This window comes from Pseudochaenichthys georgianus, chromosome 19 (genome assembly GCF_902827115.2).
Source record: "Pseudochaenichthys georgianus chromosome 19, fPseGeo1.2, whole genome shotgun sequence".
Taxonomy (NCBI): Eukaryota; Metazoa; Chordata; class Actinopteri; order Perciformes; family Channichthyidae; genus Pseudochaenichthys; species Pseudochaenichthys georgianus.
The window spans coordinates 10,865,777-10,890,845 of NC_047521.1; the positions used below are offsets into that span (position 1 = coordinate 10,865,777).

A 25,069-nucleotide genomic window follows, 5' to 3' on the forward strand; every position below is an offset into this window, starting at 1 on the left:
TGCGCCAGCAGCAGCTAACGTTAGAGGCTCTGGAGGAGGCGGCGGAGCTAGTGCTAATGCTAATGCACTAGAACTTGGAGCAGGAGGATCAACCAAAGAAAGCTCCCCATCAGACACAATTTCCAACACAGGCACAGCATTCTCTGTATTTGAAGTTTCTTCCGGCGACAACCGCTGTCTTTTTGCACTTTTATTAATCCACGCTAACATTTTAGAAATGCTCATTTGTGACGTGACTTGCTTTCCTGCCTGCTCTGTTCTATCACTCTACATAGCCACCCACTGGGTGGGAGTTGCACTGCATAAACACAACACACGTGCATATAGGTATGTAAATTGTAAAGCATTAAAACATGGTTTTACTAACAGTTTTCAGTATGTTGTTACTTTGGCATTATTATTATTATTATTATTGTTATTTTGAAACGTGTATTACTATTAAATCACGGACTAATTTTGACATAGTCGTTTCCACCACAGTATTTACATGGAGAAGATAAGCCCCGCCCCCTCTCCAGCACGTTCTGTTTGAATGACAGGAGTAAACAGCTGACAGCCGCTGTGAAACTCCAGCGGTTAGAGCGATGAGAATGTCCGTTCGGCACCTCATGACGCATCTACTGAGTACCGGGCGGCTGTATATATATATGGATGTATAATAAGAACGGCGGGGAGAGTGTTGAGTACTGGCACGGTGCATGAGTACCGGAATACCGCCAGCATGCCGGTACTGAGCAAGAAGTGCCGGTACTCCATGGGTCAGAACCAGAAGTGCCGGTACTGCGTACCGGTGAGTACCGACCCAATTCCAGCACTGACCATAGACTGTATATATAAATGGACGTAGGGTCCGTGACGTCACCCATAGGATTCTGCAGAGTTGCCGTGAAGCCCTTAGTAGGCAGAGTCGGCCACTAACGGCTCAACAGTGACGTCAGAGTTAAACTCCCGCCTTCTTCAGCCTGCTCCAAATAAGGGCAAAGAGGCGGAGCCGAGGCGGGACCTGCTGCCACCCAGCTGGAAGTTCCAGAGCTAGCTGAAGCTACCAAGCTAAGCTAACATGCTCCCCATCTGCACACTGCCGTCGCATTTTACGTTTCTAAGGTAAGCGGCCATGAAACTATTCAGCAAAACTATAAATAATAATCTAAGTTATTGAGTTTTTACCATAATACTTCAGAATCTTAAAACCCCTTAACGTTTGTATGCAATTGTGCTAAATTCAACTCTGGAATCAAGCAAATATTAATATGTTTGCATGACATTAGTTATTTATATTTTGATATCACTTAACCATACGTTTAATACATTTAAGTCAAGCTAAGGTACATGTGATGGTAGCTAGTTAGTGCTCTTACCTGTGAGGCCAACAGCATAATAACCAGACTGTATCATTAAAAATAAGTACCAGTTCTAGATCCTTGACTTTAGACAAACAATTCAAAAGACAAAATGTATTTAAAGACCAATCTTTATTTGAATGTGCCTCTTAACCTGATATATTAGTTATACAGTAATAGTATTGACAATCTAAAAAAACTGAGCAATTCAACAGTCAACTTTATGTTTCTTATTGTCTAAAGCATTTATTATTTTCATTTCCCCCTCTCATATTCAGTGTGGACGGATTGAGACAGCATGGTGTCCAGAGGGCTGCAGAGACTTCAGGGAGAAACCTCCGTGTGATGGATGTCCTGTCTGTTGGTGTGGAGAGGACTGAGGGTCTTTCCTCTGCGAGGAGGACCAGGGCTGATGAAGGAGCCCATGCTGGGCAAAGCTGACACCAACTGCACAGGCCTAGTCTGTCACTTTATTTGACTAAATGTGTTTACTTATACATTTAATAGGTTTACACCTTCTGTCCATATGTGCTTTTTATTTAAAACATTTGATTAACTTTTGGTTCACATTTCAATAAACTGTATTTGTATTTGCTCTCCTTTTGTCCATTATTCTTACTGAAAATGTTAGATTACACATTCACATCTGACTGAAGTTTGGCCCCATTTATTTGTGACGTTGCAAACTCTGCGGTACAAGGCACAGGTGATGTGAAGCTCATAAAGTGAGGCAAATAGAAATAATCAGCTGATGGAGTGTAGATGTGGAAATAGCTGCATTCGATCAGCTGACTGTTTTTACAATAAAAGTTGTTTATAGTGAATGTCCTGTACTGGTCTTAACATCTCATAGCATCAGCTTTTAATGATCCTCTTGGATGTTCTTCTTGACCCTCAGAGAAGGAGAACATGTCGTGTCTTTCAGGCATGTCCTTTCCTAACAAAAATGACAGGAAACATAAAACATATTATTGCAGAACAAGTGTGTTATTTATGAAAGCGGTGTGTTTGTGTGTTTGTGTGTTTAGGGGCTGTAGATATCATTATTTTGTAATTGTAATGTTTTTTTTTTATTTAAACAATGAGCTACAAAGACAATCAGATTATGAATGAACAGTATGATATTCATCAACATTGAAATATATGTTATTATCAAAATAATATTTAACTGTTATCAAAACGTAGTGCAACTGTAGAAGCTTGCTCTGTTGTCTCACTGAAAGAATCACTTTTACCACGTTTTTACAGACAATATTGAGAGATAAATCTTTGCCTTCAATACATTACATTAGAAAGCTGACAAAGTCATATTGCTAAATATCTAAATGTAACTTTTTGCATGGAAAAACCCCTCAACTTAAATGATGTGTAGGTGATCTAGTATTTAGTATTGTTTATTGGAATGTATATCAGTGTATTCAAGTCAATACTTCATTCATTTAAACCAATATCTTTCTTGATTATTTGTACAGTAAGAAAAAAAGAGTCTTTGTACCTGTGCTGAAGTTCACTGCTGTGAGGAGTCCAGTTCTGTCTCTCACTCTCTGGTCCAGCCTGTCTGCATCACCTGGACACTTTAAACAAACAGATATATATATGTAAAGTACCATGTGTACAAACAATATAACTGATTCTCTTCCGTTGGACATGTTGGATTGTGTATTGTCCGAGTCAGGGTCCTTTTTATTTTACTGTAACTTTGGAAGTTGTGTTACCAATGCTTACCGTTTATTTGATACCCATTTGGTAATGCAATTAATAAAAACAACAAGGTTTTGGTTCGTTCTTCAGATGACTGTGACGTTAAGGTGTAAGCTCAATAATGCTCCAGCTCAATCAACCATATTGTAATATCTAAGTAATCATCTTGAAATATGACATTAATAATTGTAATATACACACATCTTATTGTGAGGTTGATTTCACATAACTACTTCGACATTAACTTGTCTACATACTTGAGCATAGCCAATTTAAATTAACCTTAGCGATGCATACAGTTCCTCCTACATAATAAAATATCTCGAAGTTACAAGGATGTAACCTTATTTTATCAACCTCAAACAGAAGCCGTTTGTTCAACAGTATTATCCCACTTAACACTTGTCTATTTCGTTTTAACCTTTATATATACAGTCTATGATTTTAACTTGGAGGCTACGATTAGCATCGTTAGCACCGATGTAGCTACCACTAGCTTACATGCTAACCCAAGCCTTACCATTCATTACGTAGCTGATTAAGATCATTAACACATAAATAAAGCACTTGAATTTCACTTACCGCATTCATGCACCGTCTGTTTTAACCGCAGAGCGAGTCACAATAGTCCGATATATAAGCATGAAGAACAAACAACCACGGCCGGCTTCAAGTTGTGTTTCCTGGATGAGCTGAGCAGGCAGAGTCCCTGTAGCTAGCTTCACGGAGCAGCTAGCAGAGAGACAAGAAGCTAACAGCGGCAGGCACTTGACAGAGCCGTCACTCAACGTGACCACGCCCTAATTTATGCACACACTTTAAGACCTAATATAAATAAAAGGGTCGCGTTAGAAAACAATTCACTCTCAGATCCATAATCATGAAGGTGGAATCTAACTATATCGATAATAAAATGTATGGAGCCAGGGAGAGAAACATGTTTTTTTCTGCTGTAAAGTTGGGCATTTTAACATGGGGGTCTATGGAAATTGCTCCTTTCTGCAGCCATCGCCTATCGGCCAATATATGAACTGCAGTGTGTGACACTTCCGTATTGGCTTCCCGGCTCCCGGTTTGCCGCTTGATTTAAACCCATGATATCAAAATCTCACTCCAGCCAGGTGCCCAAAGTTAGCAACCCTGTTGAAAATGAATGATATAAAAGTAACTGAAAAAATAACCTCAACGTAACGTTACATGGTGATGGTGATTCAGCACATTTCTAAACGAAAAGTGTTTTCTTTCACAAGCACCGGGTAGTTTCAAATAAGTAGTACAAAAGTTGGAAAAGAGGGGGCATCCGGATTTGAACCGGGGACCTCTTGATCTGCAGTCAAATGCTCTACCACTGAGCTATACCCCCGATGATAATTATATGGAAAAAACAGAGTATTTAAACATTGAAGATTATACGTTAAGTTGAAGGTGTATGATGGTTCTTTGTATATCACCACACTTAAAAAGCCATGTAGAAAGATAACCTCTATGGTTTTTAGTCATAACGTAATCTAAAATGTAAGTTCACAGTGTAAACAATATAGTGGTTGTAGTGTCTCACATTCTCCAGCAGAGGACGCCAACACACACTTACCCAAGTCACTAAGTCCTCTCTTGTGTTTTATTTCATTCACAGTTTGTAATGAGTTTCTGTTTTAAGATTGAAAACATAAGGTCCCGATATGTACGTATTCATAGCAGTCGTTCTTACTGTAATGTAGTTGTAATACTTTTCTCTGTTTGGGTACTCGTTTGCTCCTTTTAAGGTTCTTTCGGATTCTCCTTATTGCATTTGAAGCTGCCTTCAGGTACTATGCAAAAACCCGTTATCCACAACTTTTCACTGTGATATAAACATTCAAATCAATAATGAAGAGTGGAGGGTAACTAACATGTAATCTGTAAATATAATCCATTACAGGTCAAAGTCTCGCAGTGAAACAGTAGAAGGATGTGTGCAAAATCATATACTTAAAATATCAAAACGAAAAGTATTTTAATCTAGTGGATTGTCTCCTATGCGTTGTGTTGGTACTTCTTCCACAACAAGTGAAACTTCCTTTATCCGATGGTAAGTGAAGGCACCATGCAGTCTCAGTGCTTCACGTTTGACTCCTCCTCGCCTTGAGGTCGCATCGGTATATTAATTGAAATGCCTGCATGCGAAGAAGAGGACGGTTCGTGTCCCGGTTGCTCATCATAGCCTGTACTTCACTTCTGAACACTTATTTTATTACTTACTTTTTCAATTAGTATTTTTGTTTGTTTTTTGGTGTTAAGAATCCCTGCGCCATCATGAATCCGCCCTGTGGAAGATGCAATAAACCAGTTTACCCAACAGAAAAAATTAATTGCCTTGATAAGGTAAGGTGATACAAATCTAAATCAAATTCACTTACCAGATATCCCTTTTATATTACAAATGCACTAATATACGTTGAGATTATAAATCTCTAATAATGTCTGATAATAAGTTTACTATAAGTTATGTAGCAGGCATTGATGGAAGAACGAATCTACTCAAATATTGAACTTTGAGTGATTGATTCTGGTTATTGCATTTAGATATCACGTTAATGTTGACGCTGTTAAATATGGGCTTTTTTAACTAGGAATTTCCCAGTGAATCAGTTTTATCTTTATCTTTAACAATACATAATCATTTATTTGTAGATAACATGTACTATTCATCTGAACATGTCAGATTGACTATTAGATAAAGCTGTCAGTAAATGTAGTGAGGTAAGACTCTATATTTTCCTCTGAAAAATAATGAAAACAGTAGCAGAAAATTGATACTCAAGTACATTAAACTACTTAAAATATGACTTAGGCAAGTATACTATTGTTTTAGCATTGAAGAGCTAGCAGATATAATACAACACAAGTCATTTAAACTAAAATATGTTGTACTTAATGCCATAGTATCATCTTTTATGCGTTACCACTTTATGATTGTCTGTTTATGTGGCTGACAACACATGCACAATGACATATAGATAAAACACTAATACTCTATATACATTTTTTTTAATGACACAGACACACAAAATGGAGCGAGAGGCGGAAAACCACATCCGCTTGACCAACATTGGCCAAAAACTTCTAAAGGCTATTTAAAGAAAGAGAAAACAAGATACTGTGTGTGTGTGTGTGTGTGTGTGTGTGTGTGTGTGTGTGTGTGTGTGTGTGTGTGTGTGTGTGTGTGTGTGTGTGTGTGTGTGTGTGTGTGTGTGTGTGTGTGTGTGTGTGTGTGTGTGTGTGTGTGTGTGTGTGTGTGTGTGTGTGTGTGTGTGTGTGTGTGTGTGTGTGTGTGTGTGTGTGTGTGTGTGTGTGTGTGTGTGTGTGTGTGTGTGTGTGTGTGTGTGTGTGTAACCTCACTAGATAAAGAAACTCAGATCAATGTAACAGTCTGGGTTGATTTAATTGATTTAAAGACACAATGATGTATGTGCCTTCATTGAATGTAGCTTGCATTAAAACAGTTCTTAAATCTCAACAAAGATGTTATTTTATTATTGGCATTAAGTAAATCATGTGAACAGTTTACTAATGGTGTTGGAGAACTCTCATCCATACCTTAATCTGGAAATTGACAGGGCCTATAGTTGCTAAAAGATAGTTCGAATATTCGAAGTGCAATTGTATGAGGTATTAATCCAGCAATCCTCCAATTTAGACAACAGACAGAAGAACCTACAGTTAGGCAATGTATAGACAGGGCAGTGGCAAAATGTATTGAAGCGCCCAAATTATTATTATTATCAGTTTAAGTGGACCCTATATTTAGAATATTTTCACTGCTTTATCTATCTCTCTGACAGCCCTATCTGACAGGGAAGTGAAAGCGTTATCTATGCTCTCTTAAGCAACCGGACTCCATTGACTGAAACATTAGTTTTAGACCACAGGACACAGGTGTTTTTGGTATAATAACACTGACTAACCAATTCAGGCAATGGGAGACCAGACACTCCCATGTTCTTCAAAGTAAAATTAACCTTTTTGTGAATTGAGTCTGGTTGCTTTGAAGAGAGCACAGATAGAACACAAGTCTTAAATCTTATCTAATGTTACTCATTGAACCCTAATTAAAAGAATTAAACTTATTATTTGAATAGCATCTAAAAACAATAACCATTCTTATCTTGTCTTTTCTCACAGTAACATCTCTTATTATTTGCACTTGTTTAGCAAAGAGGAGAATCAGCTGTGCTCTCATGTAGAGCAGTAAAGGAATGTTCCCACTCTGTCAGTTAACGTTACATTAATGTCCTATTTTTTTTCTTTCTTTTTTGCTGATTTAAAGTGCTTGCATTTGAACAATCAGCAAGACTTTTGAATATTTTACGCTTTGTCTCTGACTCTTCGCTCTCTTTTTCTCCATCAAGTATTGGCACAAAGGTTGTTTCAGCTGCGAGGTCTGCAAGATGGCCCTGAGCATGACGACCTACAAAGGCTTTGAGAAGAAACCTTACTGCAGTATGTGAGTGTTAACACCACACTGATTATCCTGCTTAAAACAGTTCAGAAAACCCAGAACATCTCATTATGGAACAAGCTGTAATAATCTGCACTGAACACGAATTCCACCAGCCTGGCTGTGTGCTCATTAAAGATTCTAATCATTAAAGATTCTAATCTAAAATTCTGTATCGGGGCACTTACAAATTATATTTTTCAGGAAAGATTGCATTACAGTTGTCTTTTTTGGATTCATTTTGGTTGTTTAGTTCTGAATATAAATTCTAAAATGTTTTACTCTTTCGTTATTTCAGGCATTACCCCAAAACCTCCTTCACCATTGTGGCCGACACTCCAGAGAATCTGCGTCTCAAGCAACAGAGCATGCTCAACAGCCAGGTGAGACACCCGTGGATCAATGTCTGTCTCTGCGTTCTTTCTAAAATACCCTTCCTAATCTAGTTGCAGTCATCCTGACTCGGAATGTCTTTCCCTCTCTATCCGTCTCCTCCAATCAGCTCTCTGTCCGTCTCACAGCAGGAGACGAGGATGCACCTCTCAGCACAAATGGATTCCTTTAATTGAATCAAATGAGCCTTTTGACTGAAATGCTTGATTTCAATGTAAAAGTCTGGGATTTAACCTGAACAAAAATCTGAGCTTTGTATATTGTTTTTTCTTAAGGTCCCCTATTATACTGTTTTTCATCGATATATTATAGGTCTCAGATATATACAAAACATGTCTCTGAAGTGGTTGGCTCGAAATACCAAACAGATCATGCATTGCAGCATCCCATGATCCCCTCTGTTTCAGCCCTGTTTCCAAAGTGCTGATTCTCTGTCTGTTACTTTAGATGAAAATAAGGAGCCCCTCCCCACGTGCCTCTGAGAGACATTTGGTTAAAAATAACACAATGGTGCTCTAGGAGGAGATTCGGGTGATAAGATGGGGGGGGTTACCTTGGTTGCTGATTGGCTAACGGTTACACAAACCAAAAAAAAAATCGTTGTGACATCATAAAGTGGCCAAAATCTGATCAGCTCATTTTCAGACAGGTTTTTATATAAATGGATCAGAACAAAAAGTCAGCGAATATTTGTATCTGAAACTTTCAGAATCTCTTTACACAGAGGGGACACATGTTTATGTATGAAAGACATGAAAAAGTGGATTTTGCATAATAGGAGACATTTAAGTGATCAGAAACATCGACTGTAGCATATTTTAAAAATCACTTCCATCTCTTTTTCCTTTTGGTCTCTCTTGTGGCCTTGGCTCAACTTGGCCTTCATCGCACTTAATCTTTAATCTCATCACACTGTCCAAGCCAGCATTAAGCCCTGCAAGTCACACCAAATTAAAGAGATTCCTTTACAGTTTGGATCTTACTTTAGGGATTGTGTTGTTACTTCACAGTTTAAATTCAAAACTTTTCTTCCCCTGCAAGCGTTTTCCATGAATTGAATTTATCAGTTCGTACTATCAATGTGGAATATTTACAGAGATCTACGCACATTTTTCCCCCCTGCCTCCTTTTCACTCATTTGTTTAAACTAGGTTAATCTACTCTAGCATCTTGCTGAGAGACTTAATGGACTGCTATGACCTGCAAGGCGAGGGTTAAACCAATCCATCAAAGTACCCAGCCAATACATTGTATTGTTTCGCTGCATCTCACTTTCTCTTAAAAATCCATCCCAATGTCCTTGTTTTCGTGTCAACGTGAACCAAGAAAACAATCCACACATGTTAAACATTAGCACAAACGTTTGATGGGAACCACAAACCCCTCTTTGCAGGGAAAACTACAGCTACTTTAGGGTCTTTACTTATGTGAATTTAAAGTATTTAAGGAACCACATGATTTTTCAAAATATAACAAGTGTCTGAAACAAGCACCTGATGTTACCACACATATTAGCTCCATGTTTTGTAAAAAAAACATTTTAAACTATCATGTAACATATATTATTATTATGCAACAGGATGCTTAGGATAACATTGTGATCACATTCACACCAACAGCGGTTTCCTCCTCTCTCTCTCCCTCTCTCTCTCTCTCTCTCTCTCTCTCTCTCTCTCTCTCTCTCTCTCTCTCTCTCTCTCTCTCTCTCTCTCTCTCTCTCTCTCTCTCTCTCTCTCTCTCCCCCCTTTCTGTCCTCTCGCCTGCCTCATCTCATCCAACCCAGCTCATTGTTTATAACCATAAAAGTCTCTGCAGCTAAGCTCTCTTACTAAGACAGCATATTCCTCATAGCAAGAACATGACTCACCACTATGTGTGTGTATGTGTTTTTGTCTCAGATTTACTTTAAAGTAAACATTTTGGATTTGTTTAAGTTGCAAGTGTTTCCCCGGCGCCTAAACGTACAAAGAAATGTTACAAATAGCCTAAAGTGTGTGTATATGTTTATTTGTGAATCACATGTAGCATAATTGTGCGTGCTACCACAGGATATCTAATCCATTTTCTGTTATTTTCAAAAGCAACCCTCTTTGGGCTGAGAAGCTAACCTCAGGGGAATCATTTCAAAGACTGATGCATAACAAATGTGCAAGCGCTCTATAAGGAGGACTTTGAAAATAACAAGGGCAAAGGTTTCAGCGTGGTAGCCGACACTCCGGAGATGCAGAGAGTGAAGAAGACTCAAGACCAGATCAGTCACGTACGTCCGGTTCGCCTCAAGAACTGAAGAGCATCAAATAATATAATAACACTAAATCTTCGCAATAAGTCATTCAAATAAATGTCCCTTTTAAGTGATTGTTTAATACATTTTTTATCCAATGCTGCATTCAGGGTATATTGAATTTATCATTGCTGACAAAATAAATATCAGCAACAAGTGCAGTTGTTTCTAATCCGCATGTAAAACCTGCACACACTAACATGCACCCTGTGAGAAGTAGGCTTCAAGTTCAGTACACTTTAACACAAATTAAGGGGTCATAGGCAAAAATTCAGTGAGTGTTACATACAGTACCACCAATATAATTGTATGAGCATTGAAGAAACAGCCAGATGTCTTTCAACTTGTACCAATACACCATGAATGCAGCTCAAAACTCCATGTGGACAAAAATATGCATGAATTGAATATATAACAGATATAATGAAACATTTCACTCCAAATAAGTAGTTTGTGACTTTCGCTGTCTTGCCAAGTGTGAGACGAGAAGATTGATACCACTCTCATGTTGGTTGGTTAAATATGAAGCCAACTCCCAGCAGACTGGTAGCTTAGCTTAGCTTAGCTTAGAAACAGGGTGAAACAGATAGCCTGGCTCTGACCTAAGGTAAAATATGGGGTTTATGTAATTAATTAAGTTACTGGGGATTATGTGTCAAGACTATTTCTTGGCCGTGACTTCGGAAGACTACGGATTAAACAAACAAGATCTAATGTGTTTGTAAGCAAGTTTAAGAAGTGCTGATGTTATTACCTGTGGACAGTGTCTGGCTATTTAGATTCTTTATGCTAAGCTAAGCTAACAAGCTTCTGGTTGTAGCTTCTTATTTCCAATAAGGACAAGAGAAGTATACATCTTCACCTCTAGCTCCCAGCAAGAAAGCAAATAGGATTATTCCTCTTCTAAATAACTCTCAATCTAGCTCTCAATAACCAGGCCCCCCCCTACCTCTCCGACCTGATCCACCACTACACCCCTTCCCGCAGCCTTCGCTCATCAGAAGCGAACCTCCTCTCTATCCCCAAGAAAACCAAGCTCCGAACCTGGGGGGACAGAGCCTTCTCCATCGCTGCCCCCACCCTCTGGAACTCCCTCCCACAACACATCAGAGACTGCACTGACCCCCCCACTTTCAAAACACTGACCAAAACACACCTCTTCAGACTGGCTTTTAATCTGTGAATTATGCTGTATTGCTGTTTTAATAACTTTTAAATGTTATTTTATCTTGTTCTAATAACTTTTAAATTCTATTTTATCATGTTTTATCACCACTGTAAAGCGTCTTTGAGCACCTGGAAAAGCGCTTCGAAATGCAATGTATTATTATTGTATTATTATTAAAATAAGATTGATTTTACTGTACATTTCAGGCTCTTTACAAGGAGGACTTTGAAAAGAACAAGGGGAAATGTTTCAGCGTGGTGGTCGACACTCCGGAGATGCAGAGACTGAAGAAGACGCAAGACCAGATCAGTAACGTAAGAAAGAACTGTTGGGCAGCCATTTTGTTTGACATTATGACTATACAGTTTCCTGTTTGAGAGATGGCCTAAATAACCACTGGAGAATGACGTATCCAGCCCAAGGACGTCATTTCAAGTCCACTTTGAAGCTGTGGTAGTGGTTGCTATAGGGAAACTTAACATTTGCATGAGCACTGAAGAAATAAGCCAATTTAAGAGGCAAACTGGGGAAATTGCAGATGTTCGATGATTCAGGGGTCTGGAACCTTTTCTTTGGTAGAGAATAGGGAAATCTGTGGGAAACAATTATGTTGATTATCTGAAGTAACAAGGACATTGTGTATAGAAAAGGCAAACTTAATTACATTTTTGTTTTTGTAATTTGGGTAATCTACTTTTGATGGTTATATATAACCATATATATATCATTATAATAATTTAATGAAGAAACTAATCTATTGAATCTATTTATTTAACTAATCTAACAAGGATGGTCAGATGCAAGAAACAAGTTGAGCAATTTCCCATAAGACACAACAGGAAAACATCCTGGTCCAATAACAAGATGGTAGATAGGAGATTTGTGGACTGGTACTTAAAACTACTTTGATACACTGGCAGAGAATAACAAACTGCAGCAGGCAGCAGTGAGGGATCCTGCAGAGACACATTTCAGGCATTTCTCCTCGGCCACTGAGGAGCAGCTGCCCTATATGGTCAAAGTCTCTCAGCTGTGAACACACGCTCGCTCGCGCACACACACACACACACACACACACACACACACACACACACACACACACACACACACACACACACACACACACACACACTCATGCATACCACACTTAAACCAACACACACACACACACACACACACACACACACACACACACACACACACACACACACACACACACACACACACACACACACACACACACACACACACACACACACACTCTCTTTTTTGTCTCATGAGAGTTGTGGTTGCAGAAAGGAATGAAGGGAGATAAGCTGCATGTGAAAAAGACAAAATCGAGTAACTTATTTTTCCACTGGGAGCTTCCTTCCTTCCTCCCTCTTTTTCCTCTGTTTCCTCCCAAACTCCATCTTTTCCTCCTAATTTCAGTCCAATAAGAGTGTAAGACCGGACAAGACCAGAACATGTGTGCGTGACTCGCCGGTGCTTGGCTACATCTGTCACAAGTTGGGTCCACTTCCTTATATATTTTAGAGAGCCTGAGCTTAGTGAAGTGTGTGCGATGTACTACTTTGCACTGAATCAGTCCATGTCTAGCACAAATAGAAGATTTGTGTACATTAGCAAGGGCTTTTTCCCAAAGTTCTTCTGAAATCTCCTCCCCAAGATCTGTTTCCCAAAGAGATTTAATGGAGTTCAGGGTAACCAAACGAAGAGAATAAATCTGAGCGTAAATACACGTCCTCATTCCCTTCAGAGTAGGTAACGGCCTAAGGAGTGTGTCTAGCGGCGAATCAGTTGGGTGATTAGGAAACTGAGGAAATCTATTATTAACAAAACTGCGAATCTGTAGATACCTGAAGAAATGTTGCCTAGGTAGTGCACATTTATCAGATAGCTGTTGGAAAGAGGCAAATGTGTTGTGAATATAAAGGTCTTTGAATGTGTTAACGCCTTGGTTAGACCAAATAGTAAATGCGCCATCTACTAAGGATGGAGGACAAACATTGTTTGCAGTTAAAGGGGCTAGTGTAGAGTATGTTTGGAGATCAAAGAAACGTCTGAACTGATTCCAAATGTTCAAGGTTGCTTTGACAATTACATGTTTAATGTAAGCAGAGCAGAGAAGGAGGTCTTAATGAGAGAGTGAGCCAATGACAACATTCTTCTCTAATCAATCACTCTGCATATAGGTAATTGTTAATAAGCTAACTTAATTTATATATATTGAATGTTCAAAAGTAGATATGTAAGGCTGGAGATATGTAACATAGGTTTTTGAGTTTCACATTTCTTGTTTTTTTTAAGTGCTTTAAAATGAGAATATAAAATGCACCACATCTAAAAACATAAAACACACAGGCTTAAAGGTTTCTCAAAATGGTTGCCTCTGCAGCAGACATAAACCCCTCTTCCTCTCTCAGCACCTCCTAACATGGTGAGCTACCTCTCACGGAGACGTTGGGTCAGCAGTCAGATTTGATGTGGCTTTAACATGTGTGTTGCTTCCTGTGTGTGCAGATAAAGTACCATGAAGACTTTGAGAAGAGCAGGATTCGAAGTGACGCACCTCCTCCTGAGAATAGACAAGGTATGAAACATCCTTACACCTTCTGACACACTTATTCAAATCACCAAATGTAATCATATATTTTTGTATTCACTTTGTGTGTGGAGACTATGAGGAACAACCCAGCAACCCTGAGAGATTCAGTCAGCCGCCAGTCGGAGAAACGTGTCCTGCTGCGGTAGCACCACCTAGTGGAGGGGTAAGGCTAATACATAAACATACACTCAAAAGCCAAAAGTATAATGGACACCTGACATTTATTATGTAACTGTTGAACATACAATTGCAAATCAATGGGTCTTAATGTGCTGTGGGAGCATCAGAGATCCAACACTGATGTCTGGGGATCAGTTTTGGCTCACAGACTGTATTCCTGTTCATATAAAGTGTTGGATATGGTTGAGGTCAGGGCTCTCTTCTTCCACACCAAACTGCATACTTTTTTTTTGATGGAACTGGCTTTGTGCACGGTGGTCATTACAAGTAACAATTTCTGGCCTTAATCTACAAAATGTCACTTAAGAGACATGAAAAACCATTAAGATTGTCAAAATAACCACAAAGAAACTGAAAAAATACTTCAGAGAGACACTGAAAACTACGAGCAGATGCAAAAAAGCTGCAAAGAAACCCACAACAAAGACATTCAAAATAGCTCTAGAGACTCAAAACAACTAGAAAGAGATGCAAAACGGATATAAAGAGACCCACAACTTTGAGTGTCAGCAACCTGCCAGTGTAGTTGCGTTGATGTTTGTATTACAGTATACAAGTGTGTGTTTAGGACAATTCAATGCAAATCACCCTGTTTGGAGTCTTTATGTCATGTCAGTGCAGCTGTTTGATCCCTCTCCACAGAAACGTTACCAGGCTGTGTACAGCTACACGGCAGCAGATGCCGATGAAGTTTCTCTGCAGGAAGGCGATCTGATCTTAAACGTGGAGCAGATAGACGAAGGGTGGATGTTCGGGTGCAACCAGCGCACGGGGCAGCGCGGCATGCTTCCTGCTAACTACGTCCGACCCGTGTAAAGCTACCAGACACCCCTTCAGCATGAGATGCCCCTTGTTTCTGCTGTGACCATCAACTATCAGGCCTAAACTCACAATCAACGCGTAGAAATGAAAAAAAAGAATCAATCCCAACTCTCCTTTTTTCAATTGGAGGTTAAAAAGTGATAGTGTCCGATGGGTTCTCAAAAAATGTGATTAGTTGGAATGACATTTCCCTTTAGGGAAAACGGTCACAGTAAAGATTGATGTATCTGTAACTGAAACTCACGGAAGAGCAAGTAAGGGGGAAAATATTCACAAATGAAAAGAAACATTGGTAAATAAAGCTAACTATAAAACAAAAAAAAGCATTTTTTTCTTTCTTCTCAGGAAACATTTATCTTTTTATGTACATGTCCTTCAGCTTTAAAGTTTAAATGCATTCAAAGTGTCAAGTCATGAAATGTTCTGCATTTGAATAACTCATTCCATTATCTTCTAAAACACATTGAAGATATTTTGAGAAAGAATATCGTCATAATTTAGGCCGAATTGTATTGAAAGTTAAATATTTAATTTGCATGTGCAATCCCTTTTTTGAAAGAATAAAGAATAGTTTTGCGGCATTATTTTGTTATACTGCACACATCGTAGGTCTACTACATTGTTTGGTGGGACTGTGGAAGTACTCAGTGTGGGAACATTGTTAGGATTAGAGTACTTCAGTCACAATTTTACACAAGTTCAAATACTAAGGTGAAGTCCTAAAGTAGATTACTTTCCTTTTACTCTTAACCACTGACAGTAAAAACCACAATATATAAAGTCCTTTATTCAAAAACAGATTGAACATTTTTAAACACTGTAATAAGAGTAAAATGTTACCAAATCTTAACTGGTTGTTTAAAAATAAGGCAAAAAAACAAACATACAAATGATGCGTCTTAAGTTAAAACAATAGCATTTTTTTTGTTAAATCATTAAACACAAAAATTCCCAACACACAAAGAAGAACATTTCTGTTTTAGTAATTGACATTGTTCAATTTTTTTTAAACGACGTCTTCAAGCTGTTAGAACGGGTTTCGTAGAGGAGAAAAAGGCGACTCGCTTGTCAATTTTGTTCCGTAGCTTTGATGGCAGCCAGGTCAGCTGCTCCTCAAAAACCTCAGAGTTTTCTGCTATTAGGTCCTCACACAACCTACAGAGGAAAGACAAATAGACCGTTTAGATTCTGAAAACACTTTTGTCTCGTTAGATAACAAATAACTGTAGCTCTGCTCCGGCAAGAACTGATGTGTTTTACTTTTAATATTTGCTCCTTTATGGGTGCAGGGGGAGATGCTGCAAGCTCAGGAATACAGGCGCTAGTGTGGGAAAGTCACCACAGACACCCGATACCACAATATAGGCAAGTGAACTCATTTGGCAAGGTCTAAATGTGACGTTCATTTAAAAATGTAAAAGTTCTGCAATCCAAATGTAAATGGGCCAAGTTTACCAAAGTGGCCAACGTGTACCCCTGTATGCAATGGCAATAGTGTATTCTATCATACAATCACACCAACAGAGGGAGCCAACAACCAACCAACATTGGGGTCACAGTAGCAAAAATGACAATTTAATAAAAAGGATGCTGTTGCCAGAAAGACGCACATAACATCGGTTAAATTAGTTTCTTGTTGGTTTGTAAGCGAAACAGAAAAACCTTCCCGATATTCATGAAACTTGGTAGCAGCATGGCCCAAGGGAGAACCCATAACATTTGAGCAGATGTGAATCACTTGATTGATACAGGCATCACTGTACACTTGTAAAAGTCCTTAGTGGAGGACATCACTGTGTTTTCGTTTTAGAGGTGGATCTAGGTATCTGAAGTTTATCTTAGTTAGGTTCCAGCTCAACATAAGAGATATTGGATAAACCTCTACCCATGTGTTTTCTTTATAAAAACACCGTTCTGGTTCGGTAAAGAGAGCATTTTGCTATAGCTCATCATCCACAAAACCTGAGAGTACAAAAGTTATTGCCTTACAGGTTTAACATTTTTACCTAAAAAATTGCAGCAGAACTGCAACAAGAGGAAGTTTTATTTCATAAAAACGGAATATCTGTATCTATATCAGTTTTGGACTGACGGAAAAAAAAAAACATCATTTTGGATTTACAATAGGGAAATAAACCATGAGGATTCAGAACAAAAAACACTTCGTGACATTTCTTGGGCCAAACCATTAATCTAAAATGATCGGTAGATTTATCAAAAATAAAATATCAGTTAGACGTTTTTTTATAAATGATCCAAAAATCACATACGTCACTGGCTGGTCAGAATGAGAACTTTCATAGTCCTCAAATGCTTTGAAGGTTGAATGAATACAATTCAACTTCACCAACTAATCTCGATTGAGTCATTTTAATCCTTCACTATAAACATGGCACAGACTAACCATACATAATAACAATGCTCATTAGCATAACACCGTGTCCTCCTGCACACAGGGCCAGAGTCTAAATAGCTGCGAGTGTTTAAAGGGTCTCTGTGGACTTTGTTAAAACTGCTTAATCATGTGTGAACGGGGACGACGTGCAAACACGCTCACACATGCTGCCAATGTACATAACGAGTGGTGGGAACAAGAGGGGCACGTGACTAACCACCAACACATCAGACAGTGAGCAATGATACCAAATATTAACTCAGACATTTTACGTGGAAGGTTGAACAAACCTGAAGAGGGAGCACGGCTGGGTCTGAAACATGAACACGTCTCTGCACTGGTTTTGTGACGGAGCCCTCAGAATAGCCACCTGACATATAAAGAGGTTTGACACAACAACAACAACAACAACAACAGCACATGAGGATGGATGACAGATTATTTACTGGAATTATTTTTTCTATTTTAAAATATTTAAAGCCTTTTCAGAGAAATAGTGGAAAAAAGCAGCAGAATACGAATGAAACAAGTTATTGGTGTCTGGTATTTTATTACAGTGTTCTTAATATAGTTCGCCATCTGTGTACTTTAAAAAAAAAATGTTGTTTTATATATTTCATGTATGCACCATGACATCAAGTCAAATTCCTCGTACGTGTGAACCTACCTGGCAATAAACCCGCTTCTGATTCTGGTGGTGATGGCAGTAGGCCCACCAGTTTGGCACAAACAAAGAATATGTGTACAACTATAAAATAGATATGCACACACGTTTGTATGGCTATTGTTGTTCCCAGAGGATTTACATGATCCCTTGACTGTTCTACTAGTGCCATCTTTAAGTCAGATTTTACTTAACCAATACTCTACAAACTCCCATCAGTCTCATTTGTTCCTTTGTATTTTGCACTAATATGCAAATGATAGCACGCTATTAAACTAAGCTAGAAAAATATTGCGAAAAATATTGCGGAAAAAAAAGTAAACATGTATCTGCTGATCATGCACGTTAGCAGTCTTGTTTTACTGTACCTCTGAATAGTAATAAAACACATTTCTATAGGGTTCTCTTTCAGTTGGCTTCATGTGACATTATTACCACGTAGTATTTGTGCAACTTAAACTTTTTTATGCAACACTTCTTAATCACTGAGCTATATTTGGTGTACTTAACAAATGACATAGGTTGGAACATTAGAGAGGAAATGAGGGCTTTTAAAAGGCAAATGCTGCAATTTCATTACTGATGAAACTCCTGAGGGGATCTGTGAACTTGAAGCGTTCCGTTAAGATATGCTAACTTCTACCCCAAAAGGTAGATGCATTTTTTTTATTGAAGGTGAAACACAAGACATACCGAGTCCATGAGGAGGCACATGTTGCTGCTTCCTCCGAACACGACAACATCGCTGTCCCTCCCCAGGCACGCCGAGTGACACACTCTGGGGAACAGGAGGGTGAATACAGAAACAAACACGTTTTTTGAAAACACTATGCTACACTTAAAGCTGACATGACAGAAGGAACTACCTGGGCTTGTCCTTGTGTTGGTGCGTCAGTTTCTTCCATTCTTTCTTCTGTGTGTGTAACTGCCAGACATCATCTAGCAGAGAGAGGTTAGTGAAATGCAGATTAAACCACAGGGAGCTTCACAAAACTAACCACTCGAGCAACGATGATGTCCTTTGTTTTTAAAGTCATATTATAATAAAACAGTCCTGGCCATGAGTTAAGACCATAATACAAATGAAGAAACAATGTTTTTATAGTTTCAATGCCAGGACCTCTGAAGTAAATATGTCTTATCGGAAAGTTGTTCAAACATGCAAAACAACCACAAAAGAACTACAACGACACACAAAATGACCACAAAGAGCTGCAAAACAATGTTTCTGCTCTATTTTCTGTCCTTTGTAGTAATTTTGTATTTAGGTCATTTTAAAATGAGTTGTGGTTGTTTTGCATGTCTTAATGCTGACCCATCATCAGTCTGAGGCAGAGAAGACTTGGAGCATACAGAGATTAACACAGAAGCCTTTTGAATCGATACTTATTCTGTGGCCGACACTTACTAAGAGTGTTTCCGTCTATGCCGAGACCGCCGTAAATGAAGAGCGTGTGATCTGATGTTGCTGTCATGGTGAGCATGGAGCGGCCCAGAGGTGAGCAGGATGGGGAGAAGTCACTGGTGGGGGGGGAGCAAAAGAGGTCAGTACATCAATTTAAAGTAGTGTTCGCTATAATAAAAGGTTATAACTACAGTACGTGTGAAAGATTGATGACGTTTTACAATTGAGTCCAGGTCCAGGTGTCCAGGTCTAAGCAGAACATGTCCAACGCAAGCGTTTCCTGCAAACACAAACGTGTTTGTAATTTGACAGAGTTTACTCATCATAACCATATTAGTATGTATGGTCAAAAGGACACTTCCTATTTACAGAAAGTGTGCAGACACCAGGACGAGGATGTCACTATTTTTTCTCCTCATAAACTGCAGCTAACAACCGTATCACCGTGCAGAGGGAATAGTGTACTGCATTTGAAAACACTTCTTACAAACTCCTAGGTTGAGCTGTAACGCTAGCTGGCCTAGTGCGATGACAGCTCCCTCCTGCACAGGGATATGCTTGGCAGGTGTAGTGTGGTAGAAAGGAAATAGTTCCTGATTTCTGGGAAAGTAAAAATATATTTTCAAAATGTTATTGCAGAGTGCCATCAAGTGACATTATCATGAAGAGAAGGCAGACATCACTACTGCTGATATCTCCAACACTCTGCAAACCCACACAAAAACAATCTAAATAGGGAAATAAACCTAATAAGTAAAAGAAAAATAAATATTTTCCATTTGTGGTGAACTGTCCCTTTAACTACAGTGTATACAAGTTGGTAAAGCAAACTCACCACGCCACCAGAGATGTAACCTTTGTTTCCTATAAGGGCACTTGCATGGCAGCCTCTGGGCGCAGGGGCAGGACCCTGGACACAAGAAAGAAATAGACAAACAAATAAACGCAGATAAAAACACATAAATAAATACTACAGCCCTCTCTGTTAACTACAGGCTTACATGAAATCATGTTGCACTCACCCGAGTCTCTGGCGTACTCCACATGGCCGTATGTGGTTCATAAACACTGACTTCATTGTTCCAGCCCCAGCACCTGAATAAAACGTCTCCAATGGTCGCCTGAAAAATACAAGTTTGGAATATGATGAGTGCCAAACAATCAATATGCTAAAGTAATCATACATCATTGGTTGTTATCATTTACCCAGGACATCTCATCCACGACAAAGCTTGCTGATGTTGTGTTCTGTACCTGTCCTATCGTCTTACACCCATATCCACCAAAGTAGATGAATCTGAGCCATGGAAAAAAAAGGAACACATCACATGTTGTACGAAGACTGATAGTATTTTGTGATAAATTTAAAGAAAAAACATAGAAATCCACTTTTTCATTTTCTTGGTGTGCTGCCGTGTTATTTCACACACACTGACCTGTCTCTATGAACCCAGCAGGAGTGTTTGTTTCGAGGTGAGGGCGTCGTTCCCTTTGTGTCAGTCACTTTCTTCCACGTGTAGCTCTGCTCTGTGAGATCAACGCTGAACATCTACAAACAGGAGAGTACAATTCATTGGAATCAAGAAGCTGCCATCTTTATCATGGAGTGAGATTTATAGTTTGAGATATCTTTCATTGCTGCCTAGGATGTGCATCAGTAAAAACACTTGATTCTGTCTACTATTCATCTCAAGGTTTTTTTGTGCGTTATCATTTTAAAAGCCTTTTTGATTGCCTCTGTAATGCTAAGCTTGTCAGACAGCCATCAGATCAGATAAACTGCATTTTCCTTGTGAACACACCCTGGGCTTGGCATGATGTACAAGACAAACTTCATATCTGGCATTCAAAACAAGTTTTAAAAATGTAATGTCCCTGGACGAGCCCTGTGGTGCTCCTCAGCTAGCTTTTTAAATATCTTTAAAGTCCCCCAAAATAAAATGGGTGAGGCCGCTTTTATCCACTACGCTCCCAAACTGTGGAACACGCTACCAGGAAATATCTGAGAGGCCAACTCAGTGGACATTTTTAAACGACTGTTAAAGACACATTTTTCCAATTAGCAACACCCCACTTTTTATATGGTCTTTTATTCTTTGGTTATTTTTATATTGTTCATCAGGTTTTGACTTTTAACATTTATTTGACCATTGTATTAGCAAGATTTCCTTTTAAAGTTGATGTTTTAGGCATTTGTTAATTATTTCATTTGTATTATTAGTGTCTTTTATCTTATTGATTTTCTTTATTTTACCAAAAGGGATCACCATTTCATTGTGTTTTATTTTTGTATTATCATACCGTTTACTGCCGTCTCAAATTGTTGAACTGCTACATAATCTTTTTTTATTTTGTTTTGTTTTTTGCTGCATGTAAAACTCTGGTTGTGTTTTATATCGTGATGTGAGCCTTGTCAAAGCACTTTGAGCTGCACCTGATGCACAGTGCTATACAAATAAAGCTTATTATTATTATAATACATTCTATACATTTTTTAATTGTTCCAAGTTTAGATCTAACAGACAATGCCTTACAAAAGATCTGGGTTAAAGGAAAAATGTTGCACAGCTAACAGAGCTTTTTATAAGTCTGTTTATTTGTTCAAATTGTTGCCTTTGTTCCATTTCTTTGAATCCAAAACCTGCAAGTTTTTTTGGAAGTACATTCCCTTCATCCGGTTAATCTCTGATCTCTTGTAAAAAGAGACGATGTATCCTAAAAAAAAGAAGTATGTATACTTAAGAGGACATTTCAGTAATACCAAAAGGTACCCCAAAAAAGCTTTTGATACAAAACTGAAAAGAAGGACATCTTCATAATTATTTGACACATGATGGCAGGAAAAATAAACTTAAATGTAAAGCATATGCAGCATCTTGTTCCAGGAATAATGTACAGAAGGAATTTTAAGTCATCAAGTGAAGTGAAAGACACTTTTAAAAAAGGGGCCATATTATGCTCATTTTCTGGTTCATTTTTGTGTCTCTACTGGGACATGTCTCCATGCTTTAACGTTCAAAAAGCTCTTAATTGTTCTCATACTGCCTGAGCTGCACCTCTTTTCACCCTCCGTCTGAAACCAGAGCCCAGTCTGCTTTGATTGGTCAGCTGGCCGGCTCTTGTGATTGGTCAACAGCTACAAAATGTGAGGGCTAACTAATAAAAGCACAAGTGATACATAGTGACGTCACCATGTCGGAAGCAAACAAAGTAGTTGATTGTATGTGACAATTTTTTTGTATTGTTTTTTTGTTGTTCTTCTTGGTAAGGTCACTCTTAACCTCTCAATGAGATTTGTTGTACCTGGTTAAAAACAGGTGCTCAGCTCAATGACTGCAGTTTAAGGACAATACACAAGGGCCACAAACTGCTTCCACTGCTTTTACAAACAACACGCTTGTTGGTAGTCAAGGCAACTCACCTGGTTTGTGTATCCAACAGGGTCGCATCCTGCAAAGATGTAGAGTGTGCCGTTCAGATAAGAGCCACAGGATCCGGATAAATCTGGTGGTTTGTCACCGTTGATATCCCTCGTCTCCCTGGGACACAAAAAAGGAAGAAGTTGGTAAGAAACAGATGAAATGTGACCTCAACCCTTGTGCTTGGTTTGCACTATAGTTGGCTTTTTAATCTGGGATTTATTCAACAAATTCTCCCTTTAACTGCACCCTTTAGCACAGTCCCTGTATCTTGTTTTCAACATTTCACATGGTCGAGGCCGACATCCACAGCTTTAAATGTCAAGGCGACAGTGTTCATATCAGCTGATTAAACTACATCTTACCAGGTCCCACTGTACAAATCACAGAGCCATATCTCATCACTGGGCAACACAATGTCCTCTCCACCAACTACCTGAGAGGAAGAGGAGGAGATACAGTCACAGTACGAACACATCTTGTACCTGTACTCTTATCTGAGGAATAAAGCCACAAAAATGCAGATTTTAGATGTGAGAGTGGTTAAAAGCATCACAGCAAGTAAATGACTTGTGCGGTTTAGTTGATAAACGTTGTACTCTGAAACAAGATACACACTGGGAAATGCTTTCTTTGTTGGAACACGTTTTGCTCTGTGGATATAAAGTTGCTTTTGAGAGCTCTCAACTTCTGGTTTCTGTAAACAGGTGTACACTCAGTATCCAGTTTATGTAGGCAATCCAAAGCGAATGCAGCAGTCATGATATAAATCCTCTTACACTAATAAATAAAAAAAGTTGTTAATTCAACTGTATTGTCAATTTGAAGTCAGGTGTTGTTTCCCCCATAGACATATCAATAAGGATGGCCAAATGATAGAAAAGAAACATATTGTGAAGCAAAACCACAAAATACATCTGCCTAAAAACTCCTGTTCAAACTAGTTTGAAGAACACCTGAGGCTAAAGGTCACGATCAATCACAGTTTAATTATTCTTGGTAAAGTGGTAAAATGTAATTATGTCAGCATGCTACTTTACACAACAACCAGAACATTAAAGTAACCATTGGACACATGGATACTTTAAAGAAGGCAGATATATTTACCTGCACAGGTACAACTAGCCTGTGTTTCTCACCTTGTAGCCTCCCCACACATAGAGCGTGTTGTCCTCTATGAACGCCGTGTGACTGCATCTCTCCAGCCGGCTCTCCGCGGCGCTCCTCTCCGCAGCAGCAGCATCCATCCCCGCAGCTCCGGTTCTCCCGACGCAGCGCTCAGATAAAAACAAGTAAAATGGGCACCGGAGAGAGGGAATGCTGTGAGGAATGTTGTGAGGAATGTTGTGGCGGCTCAGAGAACATGGATCTGCTGCTCCAGGCTACGCAGAGAAAAGCCGACTGGATTGCTGCGTTCACGGAACGTGTTTTACAGGCTTTGCTGTCGTCACTTACTCCTCCCATTATCAGGATCCCTGTTGTTCTGCAACGGTGCGTTTCAAGTCACCATTTAGGGTTGCACACACCTTTAGGAAGTCGGGGTACCCTTCAATTACTATTTTAAGTGTTTCCATTGCTTTGTAATTTAGTTAATGTACATTTTGATCACTTTTATGTCACACTTTCTGCAGTTTACATCAAAAATAAAACTGAGAAATGTCCATGTTGACTCCCTTATCGCAGGTGTGAGTGTTTGCGTTAATAATGTAATGTAAGGATTTGCTCGTGCATGTTGGCGTAATGCCAGAAGGCAATCATTAAGTGATTAGCAGCACCTGTGCTTTGAGGGAAGTCTGCTCTTCAACAATATAGGACTTCTTTCCCAGGTGAGTGGAGAATATTAGTGACAGGCATAGGATAACATCAACCAGAGGAGGACGATTTAAAAAAGAATGTTCTCAATGGTACAACACGTTTTAAAGATGGTGTTGGTAAATTTGAGAAACCGGCTCGAGATACACTTCTTGTTATATGCCATGGAATGCTCTTAACATCCCGATAGCAATGAACAGAGGCGCGGGAAGGTATTTTGAGTGGGGGGGCTGAGGTGCTGGACTCCAGTGAACACTATTACGGGCACTATAGAGCACGCACAAAAGCACTCCCCACACGCAAACACACAGTACACCCGCGACTGTTACAATGAAGGCTCGATCATCAGCTCAAGGCATATAGGCAGGGGTAAAGTGCTATTTTTTTTACGAGTGGGGAGC

The 25,069-nt window shown here is 39.1% G+C and overlaps 2 protein-coding genes and 1 non-coding gene across 3 annotated transcripts; 1 reads left to right on the forward strand and 2 right to left on the reverse strand.

Moving 5' to 3' along the window:
• Positions 1–4,332: 4,332 nt before the first annotated feature.
• Positions 4,333–4,404, reverse strand: trnac-gca (transfer RNA cysteine (anticodon GCA)). The gene has a single exon. It is a non-coding gene; the product is annotated as a tRNA-Cys (tRNA).
• A 764-nt stretch (positions 4,405–5,168) lies between these two features.
• LOC117465216 (LIM and SH3 domain protein 1-like) lies at positions 5,169–15,647 on the forward strand. Its single transcript, XM_034108153.2, has 7 exons — positions 5,169–5,402; positions 7,430–7,524; positions 7,817–7,901; positions 11,570–11,677; positions 13,887–13,956; positions 14,043–14,134; positions 14,794–15,647. The coding sequence occupies exons 1-7, from the start codon at positions 5,334–5,336 to the stop codon at positions 14,965–14,967; spliced, it is 693 nt and encodes a 230-aa protein (XP_033964044.1). The 5' UTR covers positions 5,169–5,333; the 3' UTR covers positions 14,968–15,647.
• Positions 15,648–15,742: 95 nt separating this feature from the next.
• On the reverse strand, positions 15,743–24,408 carry LOC117465215 (kelch domain-containing protein 1-like). Its single transcript, XM_034108152.2, has 13 exons — positions 23,996–24,408; positions 23,222–23,292; positions 22,859–22,976; positions 20,874–20,986; positions 20,644–20,734; positions 20,460–20,558; positions 20,273–20,347; positions 19,659–19,717; positions 19,441–19,553; positions 18,899–18,971; positions 18,726–18,810; positions 17,659–17,738; positions 15,743–16,128 (listed from the first exon to the last, which is right to left on the reverse strand). The coding sequence occupies exons 1-13, from the start codon at positions 24,101–24,103 to the stop codon at positions 15,993–15,995; spliced, it is 1,221 nt and encodes a 406-aa protein (XP_033964043.1). The 5' UTR covers positions 24,104–24,408; the 3' UTR covers positions 15,743–15,992.
• Positions 24,409–25,069: the final 661 nt, after the last annotated feature.

What these genes read in the sequence shown, in the direction of transcription:
- LOC117465215 (XM_034108152.2), bottom strand. Translation starts at nt 24,103, where the DNA reads ATGGATGCTGCTGCTGCGGAGAGGAGCGCCGCGGAGAGCCGGCTGGAG. An exon ending in CAACACAAGGACAAGCCCAG is followed by an intron (nt 18,811 to 18,898) that starts GTAGTTCCTTCT and finishes CCTGTTCCCCAG; the next exon opens with AGTGTGTCACTCGGCGTGCC. An exon ending in CAGCCGTGCTCCCTCTTCAG is followed by an intron (nt 16,129 to 17,658) that starts GTTTGTTCAACC and finishes TTTCCTCTGTAG; the next exon opens with GTTGTGTGAGGACCTAATAG.
- LOC117465216 (XM_034108153.2), top strand. Translation starts at nt 5,334, where the DNA reads ATGAATCCGCCCTGTGGAAGATGCAATAAACCAGTTTACCCAACAGAA. An exon ending in AAATTAATTGCCTTGATAAG is followed by an intron (nt 5,403 to 7,429) that starts GTAAGGTGATAC and finishes TTCTCCATCAAG; the next exon opens with TATTGGCACAAAGGTTGTTT. An exon ending in TAGCACCACCTAGTGGAGGG is followed by an intron (nt 14,135 to 14,793) that starts GTAAGGCTAATA and finishes CCCTCTCCACAG; the next exon opens with AAACGTTACCAGGCTGTGTA.